Below are 16,578 nucleotides of genomic sequence, written 5' to 3' on the forward strand. Positions count from 1 at the left end.
GGATGCAAAATTTTACTGAATTCACATTAATGTCTGTTAACATCATTAATGCTAAAACACATTCCTTTAAGACATACTGACAAAATTTATTACAGTCAAAAGTCATTAATCTGGACACCCATAATCCGGAACTCAAAGCTACAAACCTTCTGCGCATGCGTCAATTCTGACGCATGCACGTAATACCTTTACGTGTGCGCATATGCGTGTACACATGCACATAATACGTTTAAACATGCACGTTTAATGTATAATGGATAGTATAAGCTAAGCTAAAATTATCTAATTATCTATTTCAGTTAATGTTGCAGATTGCGTAGTTCCTTAATCTTCGAATTGGAACCGGCTTATTATTTTTTGCAGACTGTTAGAGCAATTTTATAAAAGTAAGTTGGAACTTTCGATTATGTCAAATAGAATTTCCGATGCTGGATCTACAAAGGGAAAGCATGTTTCTATGTCCATCAAACAAAAAGTGGAATTGCTGCAAAAAATGGATAAAGGCTCCTTTGTTTCTCTAACCATTCCAAAGTCTGTGTATCAATTTCACGCTGCTCTGCGCAGGGGGACGTTGCAGCGTGCAATGAACTGGAAGTTGATGTGTCAGCACTATCCTTATCTTCAGGGCAGATGTTTTTATTTTATTCGGCTTATAATTCCTTACTAAATGTAGTATTTCATCTCGATATGCTCTGATATGATTTAAATCAAATTCCTCGTCATTATAAATATTACGAATACAAATCAAATAGTTTTCTGGTTGCAATTTTCTAATTTCGACTATGCGTAATGTATGCTTTACGCATGCAAGCGTTGAAAGAAATGTTTAATAAAGTAAACAAATAAATATTAAGCTTTTTTTTTTGTAAATTTTGATACCCTTTAGATCATAATTGCTCTTTATTTCATAAATTATGGTTTCATATTTTTAATTTTATAATTTCTGCATGCCATCTTACCAGATTTAAACTGATGATCTATAATCCAGAATCGCCGAAGTCCCGACGAGTCCAGATTATAGACTTTTGACTGTATAAATGCTTCTTATCTGCTGTATATCAGAAGCAATGACAGAGTTTAGTTTAAATATCATGCTGAATAACAATCAAAAACAAAGTCCAACATTAAGAATCAGTGTAAATTTTTAAAAATATTTTGCAGTACTAGTTTCAATAGCTTTTGGACTACCTTCTTCAGCTGCTAAGTGCAAATGAATATTCAATAATGATATAGCCAGATAAAAATAAAAAAGGAACATGCAAACATATTTACATTATATACTTTTATATTATAATTTACAAGTAATGACAATATTATAAGGGATTTATCTACCATTTATGCATTTTATCACTCCTAATTGTTACATTCATAAACTGATCCTAAATTGTGCTAAATACAAATGTATTTTAGAAATATTCAGTTTTAATTAAAGTCCGTGCAAACAGTTTGCGTGCGTTTTAACTATTGTCCTTGCAAACAGTTCGTGTTGGCGCATTTAATCACTTTTTTTGGCGCATTTAATCACTTTTAAAACGATTTTTGGCATTTGAAAGAAAGAGGCTTGCTTTAGAACACTGTGTTGAACTACCTTAAATGTTTTTTGGCAGAAAACTTTCTTTACAGTCAGATAGCAACTATTTATGTGTATGTTGGAAAAGAAGTACATATGATGGAATTATATGAAATCACATGATAAAAGTATATTTTAGGTTACCCCTTGGCGATTTTTGGTGGTACCGAGTTTGTGCAGTTCTTTGTCTTGTTATTTTGGCTTTGTGTAGCAGCGACTTTTGGCGTAAAAATTGCCACTATGCAAAGATAAAATAACGAGTCAAAGAATTGCACAAACTCTGTATCCATGTACACATCGACCTATTTTCACTTAAAAAGAAATCCCTGAATTGCACAAATGTGGCATCGCAATGTCCCTTTATCCATGTTCACACGATATATTCTCACTTAAAAAAACATCAGAATATTGCACAAACTATTCCTTACGGCACTCCCTGGAGTTTGTTGATGTACACATCGATATATTTTCACTTAAAAAGTCAAAGAAGCACCCAATTCTACTGTAGAGGCAAACAAAAAATACATAATCTCAATAAACTACATTTTAAACCAAACAATAAAATAACACAAAAAAGGAAAAACTTTTATGTATTTTAGCACTACACAAAGCAAATATCCACTTACCTTATTTAGAAATTCATTCGTCTTCAATCTGTGGCACACTGAATTCCTTAACAGTATCCAAAAACTAAAATTATCTGAACTACAACCTGTATATCGGCGTCGCCACATAAATTCACAAATATAAGAGTAAAAAATATACTATGTAATTCCAAACTATGGCTACCAAGTAAACCTTCATTTACACACCAGTCAATTAATGCACTTTTCCTCTTTCTTTCCAAATCGTGCAAAATCATTGAGCCTTTTTTTTTTTTTTTTTTTTTTTAAATTTTGGGGGGACAATCTTAGGAAAGTACACAGACAGCCAATGGCCTAGGAACGGCCCTGCTGCTCATTAACTCAAAATATATTAACAGCTATTAAGTATGGCTTCCAGTAATTCTGTTCATGTTGCTAAACTATGAAATTCAAAAATCATTCAAAAAAAAAAAAATCATTGAGTGTGGGAGAACATACAAGAGTTGCTTGTCTAATGTTAGAGATGATCTTGTAGACACATGGAGGTAGGAAAGAGAGGAAAGGCCCAAACTGGTTTTTCCATACACTCCCTTGAAGAGATGACACAGTCTTCCTGTTTACCAAACCATTCAGTGACTTGCCATTAAGATCAATGGATTTTGACATGTTTGGAGGAAACATTTTATAATTACATCATAAGTATGTGTATATTTTCTTTTTGTACAATACTTCAGAGTCATTAGTATGTGAAATTAAACATTTTTAAACATTTCATTCTGAATGGAATCAAATGCTATACATTTTCCATGGTCAGAACAGTTTTAATTTGAGGGAAATGTTTTCATAAATTTTTGCTAATTACATTAGAAAGGAATTTTAAAGGTATTTCGATTTTATTTGCTTAACATTTACAAAGATTAAAATCAAAGTTTATTGTATTATTAATATTAAAATCACAAAATTTCTTCTTTTCTATTTACAAAACTCTTTCTGAAATACTTTGTAAAATATGAGACGATTTTCAGCTTATGAGGCATCTTTTAACTCAAAATCATAGTCTCTAATTAAATTCTCTCTTGGGTCAATTTCTAATGAGAGCACCTCTTATTTTAATAGTTAAATATGTTAACTATTGCTGCCGATTTCTGGTCTTTGATTTCTATATATGTACTTCACTTTCTGCGAGTATTTCTAAAAAAGATAAAAATATTTTTTTAAAATTATTTAGAACTTGTAACTGAATTGTTATATAATGTAAGGAAAAAATTCTTTTAATGCTTATCAAAAAAAATTTTTTTTAATCGTCCAACAATACACATTCTCTCATATGCACTTTACAGAGCAGTACCTCTTAGTAGACTGTTTTACAGTACAAACAGTTCTTGTTTAAATCATTTTTTAAATATGTCAAAGGACTTTAAATTTATGTTTAAAATTAAACATTAATGTCATCGTATATTTAGATAACATTTATAATCATTATAAATTTAAATATATTTAATAACTATATTTCTAGTAACATTCACAGGAGTTTATGAATGAATCATTTGCAAACACATCTGTAAATGATTTAATAAATATTTGTGTATTTAGTTAAAGGCAAATGCATGCTTTTTCAAAGATATGCATAAATACCCGTATACATATAATATTTTTCATTTTTAGCTTGTACGAATTTTTATTTTCTGTATTTCTGTATTCACTGTGTATTTTTGAGTAAAGTAATTCACGATAATTTTGCATATACGTATCAGAATTTCTACATAAGATATATGCGTGCATGAATGAAAGTTACAGGCATTAATTTTAATAAGTTTGTATGCAATTAACACATAGATACTGAACTATTTACAATATTTTTTGCAAAAATAAATGTATCTTACATACAAATATTCTTTGATGATTGCTCTTATTAAATATAAAATGGGATTATGTACTGGGTCAGTTTCAAGCAGATGTTCATTTAAAGATACAAACAGATTTTGTCCTTCCAGTTTATTTAATAGTACTTATATTTCTACTCTAAAAGTGCTATATTTCTGCTTAATAATTTTTCCACCATTAAAGTTCAGAATATACCTAAATACTTCTTCAGAGGCTTTAACTGATGTTGAAAACATCTGTTGATGGATAAATTAAATACCCTTTACTTTTACAGCAAATAAATTATTTGTAACAAACAGTAGACTGCTGCCTATATAATGCACTTAAACAAACAGCACGTTTAATCTTTGCAGAATTCTGTGGATCACATAACCAGATATGTAATAAACTATGCACATAAATCATTTATATGAAATATGTAATCATGTTCTTCAAGAGCGATGGATATGGGTATAAATATAGGTGATGATCGTATTGGAGATGGTATTCCATTGATGTGAAATTGCTATTTTGTTTATAGGACCTGAAACTGCTGACATTGAGAATGGTCACATCACCTTGATTGCACAGGGCATTTCCGCCAAAGTGGAAAATGTTTCTATATACAATTTTACACAAATATATGGTTATAAATGATGGATTAGTTAGCATTAGCACATCTGTGTATATATTTATTAATTTAATAAGGATTACAGGATATTGAGGAAATTTCATTTTTTAGTTATGCTATATAAAACCCAAAGTGATTATTTTCCAATTCTATAAACCTTAAGTGAGTTTGAAATTAGCAACTCTTATGCCTCTTCCCTAAAAATTTTAAAAAGTGCATATTACAATGAGGGCATCAAATGAACTATACAAATTTTCACGTTTATACCAGTTAGTTATAAGAAAATTGACCTTTAAATTATGTTATATTTTTGCAATATTTTGGCATTTTAAAGGTACCTTAACCTTTTGAGGCCGGGGCTTTGGTAGCAGTAAAAGCTACCCAAGGACGGGGAATCTTGAACTGAATGCTTTCTCCCCTTTAAGAAATCACCTCCTATTTGCAACAAAGATTTGTGTGTGTAGTTTAATGGACTCTCAGAAGGGTGCATCTATGTCGCAAAAGGAACACCTTTGAAAGGGATAAGTGGTTAAAACCCTAGGGACGTCAAATTTGACATTTCACCCCACTTTTCAGCCTGGAAAATGGGGGGAAAAGACATGGCCACTAAAGTGGACAACCCCGTCTTTTCAAAGGGAGGACTCTATGGCCACTATAATGGCCATCCCGTCTTCAAAAAGTTAAGGTAGTTATTATTCTTTACACATAACAAACATTTTGCTAAAATCTGTATTGTTGTAGTCCAGTTGCTTAAAATTTTATAAAGTAAATTCATAATCAAATTTTCTGTTGCAAGTTATCAAAAAATAACCAGGCTATGATTTATGCAGAAATGTCCCTAAACTATACAAATTGCTGTTACCAATCCAGCAGTCAATGCTTCATTTGTACAAAAGTGCCCTTGCTTTTATATTTGTGTTGGAGTGTTACCAAACCGCTCTCAAGGTAACATATTCTGGATTTAAACAAAAGTAAAACCAGCCTTTCGGCTACCAAAGCTTGGCAGCCCTAGTGGGAGGAAGGCGTCTCCATATGTTCCTATCTCCATGCATAGAGGACTTCCTGAGAAAATAGAGATATTCTTGTGGAGGACTTCCTGAGGAAAGTGATGTCTTCATGAAGAATTTCCTGAGGAAAACTTCCTCATATTTCCACTAAAGAGGATAAACCAGTTGAGCAGTTGTACACCTAAGTATTAGGTGTACCTACGTACCATTTGTACCAATGTAGTAGAAAGCTCAGAGATTCAAAATTGAGAACTTCCTTGAATGTACAAAGGTGCATGTGAAAAGTGGTGGCTTCAGTATAATTGGAACAAGATTTTAGAGCAATGGCAGTGCACATCAAATTGTAGTAGAAACATTTTACAGACATTGTGTTGTTTTTATTGTTAGAAGAAGTGTGTCCTACACAAGGGGAAAAAAAAAAAAAAAATAGTCATTCACTGGAGCTTCCTGAGAAAGATCATCAAATTATAATTTGAAAATATTCAGGAATCATGGAGTTAAAAAAAAATTAGATGAAAAGGAGGGGATCGGAATTTAGTAGTTATTATTAATTATGAATACACAGTAATTGTTGCAAACATTTTAATAACTGTATGCTTTTAACACTTAATGGTAAGCTGCTATCTGTGAGACAATTTCATTCATAAATCTGATATTTACGAAATGAACTTGATCTTTTCTGGTCACCTTAATAGACTTTTGGCCAACCTATCTCCAGTGCAGTCATATATATGCTATAAATACTTTAAATAGAAGCAATTTTTAATATGCAATCTCTCAAATGGGAGCTTGTTTACATTATGAAATTTGTCGAACATCTATATGGCAATATCAGAAAATTAATGTACAGTCACCAAAGAAAAAAATTGGCTTAATTTTAGCTGAAATGCTTTCAGCGACTGAACACTATTACCTTCTTCAAGTGAAATTAAGTGAAAAACAAGTCATGCAAACAGAAAGAAAGACAAGCGTTTTCAAGTTACCTGAAAGCTGTTGCATAGATAATGTTCATTTGTGAAAATTATTCTTTGGCGTTTACATGCAAAGTTATTTAGGAAGACCAACATAGTTCATATGCTAACAAAACTCAATTTGTACCTTTTTTTTTCATGCACCTTAAAAGTAACCAAATCATATTAAAAAAAAAAAAAAAAAATAGTGACCACACTTTCTTAACAAGTGTTATTCTGCCTTTATAGGATACAGTATATGCATTTCTCATAAAACAATACTTTGAACATGCACCTGTATCTTTGGAAAAAAAAATTAATAAATAAACGCTGCACCTTTATTTACGCAGTTCGAATAGGTATATAGAAATTTTTAAAACATTTATTTGAAAAAAAAAAAAAAAATCTGAAATGTTTCAGATTTTAAATTACGACCAAAGGGGCGTTTTTTTTTAACGTTTTGAGCGTTACCTTTATTTATTAAATATCATGTTCTTTGCACTTAAACCATAAAATTCAGTTCAAGAGCAATATCGCAAAATAATGTTAAATTAAGCATATCTTTAGAATTTCCGATATACACAGCCTCGCGAGCTGGAGATAAAAGTATTTTTTTTCTATATAACGTTGCCATTTCTCGCTTTTAAAGCATTGAGTTTGTAAATCAAAAATTCGTTGAAAGTTTTACAAAATATAAAATCTATAATTAAACAAATTCCAAATTTGGGATTTCAGATGCCCATATTCGCAGTAGGATTTCATCATTCAAAATTCGATGGCTCTATGTACCATTGTTGTTTTATCACAAAGCGAGAAATAGACAATCATTTATGCAGATTTTTCATTATTTAATTTCTTCAAATATAATGCAGGACTCTAACATTTTGTGGCAACAGTTTGAAAAGTGAACCGACGTTTATGAGTCCGGCGCAAAATCGCAAAACGAAAACAATAGTTCTTCAGGGACAAAGCCCCTTTGGACTAAAAAGTGGTAAATACGAATTTCAAACAAATAAATAGAGGCTAGAATATTGTACACATACCTGTTATTTTACCAAACATGCAGTGAAAACACTAAAGAGTTGTAGAAATAAGAATATGATGTAAACTTGTATATTGATGAAAAATTACAGTATGCTGTTACTCGAGTCCACAGCATATTTAAGAAAATTTTGTTCTTCCTGCTGTAGTAACTTTCCTCTTATATTTCCTGGGACTAAAAATTTGCTGAACTATTATTTTGTTATAAGCATCTAAAACTGAGATTGTTTCGTTAATGATTATTTATAATAACTGATCACAGAATTAATATAGTTTGAATCGTATAAATTAAATTATTATAAATTAAATATTTTGATGAATACAGCTAATTATAATAAAGTCTTTTTTCAAGTAATTTTGTTCATTACTGCTTTCATTCTTTACTATATCATATCCAGCAACCTAAACACTATTTATTCAAAATACTATTATTATATTCATACTCGAAAGACTTTCAAACAATGCAAAAAAGTATAATTTTCCCTAAATATATAAATCTCAAGTGTGTTCATTAACTGAAGTGGAGTATAAGCACTGAACTAAATTTTAAAGATTAAATTCAAATGCTTGAATCTGTATGCTAATCTACAAGTTCTATTAGAGATTTTACTTTTAAAAATCTAAAAAAAACAAAGTCAAGTAGTGCAATGCAGTTCTAAATGTTGATTCAGTATTCAGATTTGATTCCAGTCTTTAAACACTTATTTGAGTATATAGAAATGTTTTCATTGGCATAAAGAAGCAAATTAAAAAAAATAGCCATTTATTTGTGCAACTCTTTTCAAGGTTAATAAAAAAGTACTGTACAGCCACAAAAACATCTAAGCAGCTAGCCCATTTGATAGGATATATATCTGACTTAAACTACCAATATTCAGTGATGTTATCTTGCCACCACTATTAAGCAAAATTTGCTAGGAACATATAAGGATATCAATGTATTGATTTTAGAATGTAAACTCTGCAGTTATAACTAAGAATTCATGCAATAATATCATTTCATGTGTACAAGTCATCTGTTATGTAACTAATAAATTTTTAGTTAAAAAATCATGTATGTTTGCTCCTTGCAGCACATCAAGTATAGTTTTATCCCATATTTAGTGTTTATTTAAGTTTATTTAGTGCATATCACCAACAATTTATGAATGTAATTTAAGAAGTAATACACAGTAATATGCAGTTCACAAATAAGATTTTTATAATGCCATGATTAATTTTTTCCTTATATATTATAATATGCAGTAGAACCTCGATTATCCAAGTTTCGATTAACCATGGTTCCATGTTATCTGAGCTAATGTAATAAATAATAAAGTCTTTAAAGCCTCACTCACTAGATGAACAATCTATAAGCTTAGATTTTAATTTAATTCAATTCACAAAGCTAAGAACTCAATCATTTTCGTTCGAGTCTGACATCCTTGATTCTTGCATGCTTAGGGATTAAAATCAGTTGGTATTGTGTTTTTGCACCAGAGCCAGAATATGTAGCTACTTGTTCAACAACAAAGGAGCGTGAGTAACCAGTCGCCTGACCACACCTTTTTTTTTTTTTTTTTTTTTGTGCTCTACTGATGAACAATGACTGACAGAAGAACATTATGATTCGTTTTCTTGCCGGCGCATTGGGCTCTATGTCACAATAGAGCCCAATGCGCCGGCAAGAAAACGAGGCAGTACGATGACATAGAAGGCTGTTACTGATTTTGCTATAAATATGGGATATGCTATGTACGTGTACAGCAACTTATTTGTATTACAAGTACATATTTTCAAGTTCATATTACGTTCAAGTTCATATTGAGTACTATGTGTATATCTATTCATTTGAACAAACTTACGTTTTGTATCGCAATTTACCTGCAAGAATCCTGTATAATAGTAAATCCCCTAGAGTATGTACAATAAAACTATAGTTTTAAAATTTTCTGTATATAAGTCCATCTTAAGTGCAGTAAAAGCCCAACTATCTGGCATTCAACTAACTTGAAAGCTTCATGTAACCAAAATATTTTAGAAAATTTGATAAATGAGAGATTTGTAATGTCATTATAGATCACGCAATACTATTAACACATATATGTTGTTGCCAAATGGTGTCATTTAGTACCAATAATAGATAAGCATGATGTTGCAATGCAATCATAACAAAATCTTTTGGGTTTAATATAAATTTTATTAATTCTTGATAAACCAATTTAATTCAGAAGACAAACAACAAAAATCAGCGTTATATTTACAAAATTTCCACAGGACTAGTTTCGATGGTTTTACTGAACCACCATCCTCAGCTGCAAAACCACAAATGAACCGAAAATTCATTTGCGGTTTTGCAGCTGAGGATGGTGGTTCGGTAAAACCATCGAAACTAGTCCTGTGGAAATTTTGTAAATATAACGCTGATTTTTGTTGTTTGTCTTCTGAATTAGTATTTATTCGGCGTGTTAGTGTGTCTTAATTAAACCAATTTAATTTTTGTAAAGAAGGATATAAAATAAATATATATATGATATTTTCTCCTGACATTTAGAAAATTATTTACATTTGGGACTGCACAAAAATCGAATAATATTGAAATTGCACGATCCGGGCATCAAGAAAAGCCATTAAAGTCAAAAGTCATTAATTCGGACACCCATAATCCGGACCTCAAAGCTAAAAACTTTCTGCGCATGCGCCGCGTTGACACATGCGCATAGGCGTTTACGCGTGCGCGTAAGACCTTTACGACTGCACATATGCATGTGCGCAAGCGCAGAATACGTTTTCGCATGCGCATTTAATGTATAACGGACGGTATAAGCTAAAATTATCTAATTATCTACAGTCAAAAGTCGTTAATCCGGACCTCAAAGCTAAAAACTTTCTGCGCATGCACCGCGTTAACACATGCACATAGGCATTTACGTGTGCGCATAAGACCTTTATGACTGCGCATGTGCGTGTGCGCAAGTGCAGAATACGTTTTCAGGTGCACGTTTAATCTATAACGGACGGTATAAGCTGAAATTATCTAATTATCTACAGTCAAAAGTCGTTAATTCGGACACCCATAATCCGGAATGATCTATAATTCGAACCTCAAAGCTAAAAACTTTCTGCGCATGCGCAGCGTTAACACATGCGCATAGGCGTTTACGCATGCGCATAAGACCTTTACGACTGCGCATATGCATGTGCGCAAGTGCAGAATACGTTTTCGCGTGCGCGTTTATTGTATAACGGACGGTATAAGCTAAAATTATCTAATTATCTATTTCAGTTAATGTTGATGATTGCGTTGTTCCTTAATCTTCGACCTGGATCCGGCTTATTACTTTTTTTAGACTGTAAGAGCAATTTTATAAAAGTAAACTTGAACTTTCGATTATATCAAATAGAATTTCCGATGCTGGAGTGCCCAAAGGATCTACAAAACGAAAGTATGTTTCGATGTCCATCAAACAAAAAATGGAGTTGCTGCAAAAAATGGATAAAGACATGAAGAAGGTGACAGAGAGGTTAGTGAAAACGAAAAAATTTCAATTGACAAGTTAGTCGATATTCTCGGCACAGCAATTACAGGACTTGAACAGCGGAACTTTGTAACCGAACAAGAAATTATGTCTGTTTATAGAATTAAAGAAAAAGTATTATCACATAAAACGAAGCAACTTAAACAACTTACCTTGAAAGAAATGTTAATAAAGTAAACAAATAAATATTAAGCTTTTTTTTTTTTTTGTAAATTTTGATACCCTTTAGATCATAATTGTTCTTTATTTCATAAATTACGGTTTCATATTTTTAATATTAGAATTTCTGCATGCCATCTTACGAGATTTAAACTGATGATCTATAATTCGGAAAAATCGATAATCCGGAATCGCCGAAGTCCCGACGAGTCCGGATTAACGACTTTTGACTGTATTTCAGTTAATGTTGATGGTTGCGTTGTTCCTTAATCTTCGAACTGGATCCAGCTTATTATTTTTTTGCAGACTGTAAGAGCAATTTTATAAAAGTAAACTTGAACTTTCGATTATGTCAAATAGAATTTCCGATGCTGGAGCTCCCAAAGGATCTACAAAACGAAAGTATGTTTCGATGTCCATCAAGCAAAAAGTGGAATTGCTGCAAAAAATGGATAAAGACATGAAGAAGGTGACAGAGAGGTTAGTGAAAACGAAAAAATTTTGATTGACATGTTAGTCGGTATTCTCGGCACAGCAATTACGGGACTTGAAAAGCGGAACTTTGTAACTGAACAAGAAATTATGTCTTTTTATAGAATTAAAGAGAAAGTATTATCACATAAAACGAAGCAACTTAAACAACTTACATTGAAAGAAATGTTTAATAAAGTAAACAAATAAATATTAAGCTTCTTTTTTTGTAAATTTTGATACCCTTTAGATCATAATTGTTCTTTATTTCATAAATTACGGTTTTATATTTTTAATTTTAGAATTTGTGCATGCCATCTTACGAGATTTAAACTGATGATCTATAATCCGGAAAAATCGATAATCTGGAATCGCCGAAGTCCCGACGAGTCCGGATTAACGACTTTTGACTGTGTATGCAACTTTGTAAATGGATAAAGAGTGGTGATGTAACATGTAAAATTATGATAAGCAATTACAGTTTTTTATATGCTATATTTGTAATTTGTATCTATTATGTAAATAAAGAATTAATCATCCATTTTAACTTATGCCAGAATGACTGGCGACTTCTCTGCAGAATTTCATAATCGAATCAAATGTTTTACTTTCATACTTAAGGCCTATGAAAGACATCAGCTTTTCTGATTGAAATGTGTTTCTTTTTTTTTTCCCCAAAATTTTATATAATTTTAAATATAGGCTTCTGATATTCAAGTTGGTAACAAATAAGATGATTGTTTTTATAATTTTAAAATGGAAATTTTTTCCACTGATTTGTTTTTTTAAATTTGAATATTCATTATTTATGAGCTCAACTATTCGAAATTCAACACTTCCGGAATGTTTCAGACAGTTGAGATTTTAAATAATATTTATAATATTTAAATAATATTTATAATAAAATACTATAATATTTATCCTTACACTCCCAATGAAATAATTTCCCATTTTTTATTTGAAACAATATTTCAAGTCATTTTCCATCCATTCACATTAATTGCCAGCAATAAACAGAAGTGGGAAAAGAGTATTCAGGAACTAGAATCTGATCAAAGACAGTTATTACAGTTATGAAAGAAGCAAACAAAATGGGGAAATTTTGCCTTCAGATGCCTATTTCAAAACATAGAGTACAGTACAAATGGATATATCATAGTCATGCATTTAAATTTATGTGGCGGAGAAAAATACATAATTAAATGCTAATAAAAATATTTGTGCAAAAATGTATAAAATACATTTGTATTTTTTATGTATGTAAAATTTCCTATGTAAAAATGTTCATATTTTAGTGTTTGACATAAATTTGCATTAGTAACAATTAAAACATAACTAAGAGTAATAATTTATATAATTGATATGCGAATTAACAGTAACTTTGCAGTTATCTTTGTCTTGTCAATCAAAGCATAAAAACAGATGTTAATCTAAGTCTTTTGTATGGTAGTACCAACAATTATATATATATATATATATATTGTAATCAGGCAGTTTATCTGATAGAGATATCCCAATACAAGTGCTTGTTCAGTACTGCTTTTTGCATCTGTTATATATTAATAAAAATAATGAAATGCACATTTAACAATGAGTCATTTGTATTTGTATACTTCACATAATTTTCCATATAACACTAAATAAATAACTGTCATGAATATTTATACCTCATTCAGATACATATATGTACTGTACTTATTTCAGTCAGTTCACAGTTTTATACCAGTGGTCCACTATATACATTTATATGAATAATTCTGCATGTATGTATTTGTAAACTTACTTTAATGCACAGTTCTGAGTATTAAATACAAAATTATTTCTTCAGAAAATCTTCATTCAAAAATATATTACTCAGAGTAAATTAAAAAAGAAATTATCTCACAACTTATTATATTATGCTCCATTAAAATTACTTATGATTTAACCAGGACCATTCCTAGCAGGGTGCAGTGCATAAATGTAAGCGGGCGATGAAAATCAGGGGCAGCCGAACTCTTACGATACCACGATTAAATATTTTAAATTCATGTAAGTACATTTTATACAACTTGTCATATGTAAGTACTTAGTATGAAATAAAAATTTTACTAATCATTGAACATTTTCTCTTTTAATTTAAGGACAGCTAATGGCCTAGGTACGGCCCTGGATTTCACTTTTATATATCAAGATTTTCTCTCATGGAAACAAATAAACAGCATATTGGGAATTTATATCAAATAAAAAGATACGCATCTCACATTATCAGGTTTTTCTGCTGTACGAAAAGTCGGTACTTTACCGATATGCACCTACAATGCTTTTTTGAGCTTGTGAAAAAAAGCAACACACATGCAAAGACCTAATGATCTACATCTCAGCTATGCTGTGTATGTCTATAAATTATTCTCACAACTAAAAAGCATTTACAATTTAAAAACCCACCAAAACATGTGGCAAGTGCATAACAGAAAATTAAAGGAAAGTTACTCCTAGACAAGTGAAGGTTCTCATTAACCTAAATTTTTTTCAAAAGACATGTCTCCTCTTCTGCATTGATAAACATATATATATATACCAAATGCTTCTTTCATGAAATTGTTTTTAAAATATGTAACATGTATAGTTTCTGTCTATGAATGCACTTTTTTCAATAAAATCTTTGTCTGAATGAGTTGTTGTATACATGATACAGATAATGTTTCTCATCTAAACGAATAGCCATTTCCTTCTTTCAAAAACACTTTTAAATAAATGGTGTTATTAACATACCTCACATATAATGCTTCTCTCTTCTGTGATGAACAATATGTCTGTTTAAATGATCCTTTCGTCTAAATGACTTGTTACATACTTCACACACATGAGGCTTTTCTCCTGTGTGATTAAGCTTATGCCTATTTAAATCACCCTTTAATCTAAATGACTTGTTACATACCTCACAAACACAAGGTTTCACACCCATATGAATAAGCGTATGCATCTTTAATTTCTCTTTTTCTGTAAATGATTTATTGCACACCTCACACACATGAGGTTTCTCTCCTGAATGAATAAGCATATGCTTGTTTAACTTATACTTCTGTCTATATGACTTGTTACATACGTCGCAAACATGAGGCTTTTCTCCTGTGTGAATACGCAAATGCTCATTTAAACTACACTTTTGTCTAAATGACTTATTACATAGCTCACATGCATGAGGCTTTTTTCCTGTATGATTAAGCATATGCCTACTTAAATCACCCTTCAGTCTAAATGACTTGTTACATACCTCACATACATGAGGTTTCTCTCCTGTGTGAATAAGTATATGCTTGTTTAATTTATCTTTCTTTGTAAACAACTTGTTACATACCTCACATACATTAAGTTTCTCTCCTATGTGAATAAGTCTGTGCTTGTTTAAATGGCAATTTTGTGTAAAGGACTTACTACATATCTCACACTTATAAAGTTTCTCTCGTGTGTGAATAAGCATATGCTTATTTAAAGAGTCCTTTTGTGGAAATGACTTGTTACATACCTCACATACATGAGGTTTCTCTCCTGTGTGAATAAGTATATGTTTGTTTAAATGACAATTTTTCATAAATGACTTAGTACATACCTCACACTTAAAAAGTTTCTCTCGTGTGTGAATAAGCATATGTTTCTTTAAAGAGTACTTTCGTGGAAATGACTTGCTGCATACTTCACACTTATGAGGTTTCTCTTCAATGTGTATATCCATGTGCCAGCTATATAATTCACAATGTTGTTCCTGTTTTGAATGAATGTAACATGTGTTGGCTTACAGTGATTTTATATAAAATAGATATTAGATGCACCACATTAGCTTTTAGCCGCATTATAAATTCATCTCTATCTATAAATTATCTCTATAAAGACCTATTTATGTTACATTAGCTCACATTATACATTTATCTCTATAAAACTATGAATACATTTTGCGGAGACATATGTAGTGCATGATATACATGATATCTGGGAACAATTCAAGAGAAATAAATGTTATATTTAGGCCAAATACGTTTTATTGTCATAGCATCTATAAATCTTTAATTATGAATGTCACAAACACTGCATTAGAATTGAATGAAATTTTGATTTTGCTAGAACTTTCAGGCAATGCAAACAGTTAAACGAAATTACTTATTTAAAACTTTTATACATATTCGACCGTATAGAATATTCCATTATTTTGTTGAAGAGGGGAAAAAAATAAAATAATTTCTCGGAAATGACTGATCATTCACTGCTCATGATTCACATTCAACATATTAATACAATTTCAAAACTATACTAATGTTGCCAGACACTCGTTTTTTCGTAACAAATCTTGACTAAGGAAAGAGGAAAGAAATGAATTCTGGTGCGACTAAATTTCAACTTGGCAGGAAATTTTGATTGGTTGGCTCTGGTGACGTCATTCTGACGTAATTCCCAGCCAACCATGGATTTTATAAGAAATAGACAACGGACCTTGCTCCTACCTAATCTTTCATCTATATTTCGTGCGTTGCTTTTATTGAAAGTTAAATAAGCAGTTTCTATTTGGAAACAAGGTTATCATTTTCGTTTCAAAAAAACATTTATGTTCTCGCCTTGTTTTGGATTTATGATTTTATCTAATGGTGTTTTCTGAGTATATAAATATGTTGGAAACCGCAATAGATGATGTTACTTAGTTTTAATGTATAACTTTGCATGATATTATATGTATCTTGATCTTATTTGTCTTCAGTTACTGTGTCTCAAGGTAGAGGCTAATATTGGTTTCCATGTTAAAAAATAAAAGT

The 16,578-nt window shown here is 30.9% G+C and overlaps 1 protein-coding gene across 1 annotated transcript; it reads right to left on the reverse strand.

Annotated features, from left to right (window-relative positions):
- Nucleotides 1–13,130: 13,130 nt before the first annotated feature.
- Nucleotides 13,131–16,276, reverse strand: LOC118193526 (uncharacterized). Its single transcript, XM_035364624.2, has one exon. It carries the CDS (start codon nucleotides 15,507–15,509, stop codon nucleotides 14,550–14,552), a length of 960 nt encoding a protein of 319 aa, XP_035220515.2. The 5' UTR covers nucleotides 15,510–16,276; the 3' UTR covers nucleotides 13,131–14,549.
- Nucleotides 16,277–16,578: the final 302 nt, after the last annotated feature.

The sequence above is a fragment of the Stegodyphus dumicola genome, chromosome 11 (genome assembly GCF_044657685.1).
Source record: "Stegodyphus dumicola isolate Sdum_Otavi_A_Nest chromosome 11, ASM4465768v1".
Lineage (NCBI taxonomy): Eukaryota > Metazoa > Arthropoda > Arachnida > Araneae > Eresidae > Stegodyphus > Stegodyphus dumicola.